A 1,797-nucleotide genomic window follows, 5' to 3' on the forward strand; every position below is an offset into this window, starting at 1 on the left:
CCTCCAGGGTGAAGGCAAGAGCTCCTGGGAGGCCAGGGCCCGGCCATTGGCACCCACAGAGCGGGCCAGGACCACAGGCAGTGAGAGAGCAACTTGACCCTTTACTCTTAGAAAGAGCCGTGTCCCGGCGACAAAGCTGACCTGAGTCTGTCCTGAGAAGGGGGGCATGGGCCTGACAGTGGAAGAAGATGACCGGGACTTCCTACCATGACCCCCCAGACAACACCTATGTGACATGATGGGGCAGGAGGGAGGGAGGAAGGATAGGGCGTTCAGGAAAGCTGGCCCTGTGCTCCCAGCAGCTGCCAAATGGCCCGGATCCTCCTTTCTCCCACCACAGCCGGCTCCCGGTTTCCGGCACCCTTGGGAGATGCTAGAGGCTCCCTCCAGGGCAGGCGGCACAGGCTGCTGGGTCCTGACCTGCCAGCGCCCCCCCCCCCCAACCCCCGCCCTGCCGCCCCACCGCTGGAACATGGACTTCAGAGCCAGGAAAAGTCAACAGAGTCCAGACAGAGAGGACGCCTGTGACTGCTGAGGTGTGGGCTTTGGGGCTTCGGGGACTCTCTCTGGGGGCTGCAGTGTGGAGTCCGTATGGGAGCCTGCAGCAGGCTTGGGGCTGGGGTGGAGGCAGGGTGGGGAGACTCACATCTGAGGAAAAGTCCCCAGGGCCCACACACACCCCTGACAAAGGCTGTGGTAGAGGAGCGGAGACAGGACCCAGGACCCGACGTGAGAGCCGGGGACAGGAAGCCCCCCTGAGACCACAGCCCTTCCTCCCGCCCCGCCCTGGTGTAACCTGACACCCAGTGCTTGGTCACGCCCTCCTAGTGCCCAACCAATTCCCAATTCCCCAAACACCATGAAAAAGAAATCTTTGAAGAAATCGAAACTACCCGGGAGGGGAGAGCCCTGAGCAGCCCCAGCATCCGGACCGCAGCGTCTCCGTCTCGCACCATGAACCGCAATGCCCAGCCCTTCCTTCCTGGCACCCACACTGGTGTCCCCCCAACTTATGAGATGCTCAAGGAGGAGCATGAGGTGGCGGTACTCGGGGGGCCCCAGAGTCCAGCTCCCATGGCCACCACCGTGATCAACATCCAGACTGAGACGTCCGTGCCCGACCACATCGTCTGGTCCCTGTTCAACACAATCTTCATGAACTGGTGCTGCCTGGGCTTCGTGGCCTTTGCCTACTCCGTGAAGGTGGGTGTGTGGGTTGGGGGGGGGTTCTCCCAGAAAGTACAGGTGAGCCTGGGGAGGTCCGCCTGCCCCGAGGGCATGTGGTGGGGGGGGATGGGGAGTCCATGCGTGGTAGCAGTGAGGCTGCAGGAGGGGCCCGGGGATGGCCAGGAGTGGCCTTTGTCCCCAGTTCCCAAGGACATCCCTCAGACTGAGATGTGGCTCCAGGGCTCTCCCAGAAAGAACAAAGGAACTCACCAGAAGCCGCCTCTCAGTGGGAGAGGCCAGTGACTGGACCTACGCAGAGGGAGGGGGCGCCCTGGGGTCTCCAGGAGAGGCTGAGAGTCTGAAGAAGGAGCTAGAGGCCCCAGGAGGGACGGGACCCAAGGGCCACTGTCCTGCTCAGGCTCTGGGAAAGGGGGGTGGGTCCCCGACCGGGGCGAAGGGCATGTGGAGGCTGCTGTGGACGGGGACCAGCCTGGCTCTCGCCAGGACCCGCTCCTGATCCCCCTCTCCATCTCCTCTCCCCAGTCTAGGGACCGGAAGATGGTGGGTGACCTGATTGGGGCCCAGACCTATGCCTCCACCGCCAAGTGCCTGAACATCTGGGCCCTGGTC

General features: G+C 63.4%; 1 protein-coding gene across 1 annotated transcript; it reads left to right on the forward strand.

The window, feature by feature from the left end:
• Positions 1 to 837: 837 nt before the first annotated feature.
• LOC121026401 (interferon-induced transmembrane protein 3-like) lies at positions 838 to 1,794 on the forward strand (the record flags this gene model as incomplete). The annotated part of the gene is made up of 2 exons (XM_040469263.1): positions 838 to 1,203; positions 1,711 to 1,794. Coding segments are annotated over exons 1-2 (333 nt in total), but the record flags the coding sequence as incomplete, so codon positions are not given.
• Between the last annotated feature and the right edge of the window lie 3 nt (positions 1,795 to 1,797).

The sequence above is a fragment of the Herpailurus yagouaroundi genome, unplaced genomic scaffold, assembly GCF_014898765.1.
Source record: "Herpailurus yagouaroundi ecotype Mexico unplaced genomic scaffold, PumYag 93706, whole genome shotgun sequence".
Classification (NCBI taxonomy): Eukaryota; Metazoa; Chordata; class Mammalia; order Carnivora; family Felidae; genus Herpailurus; species Herpailurus yagouaroundi.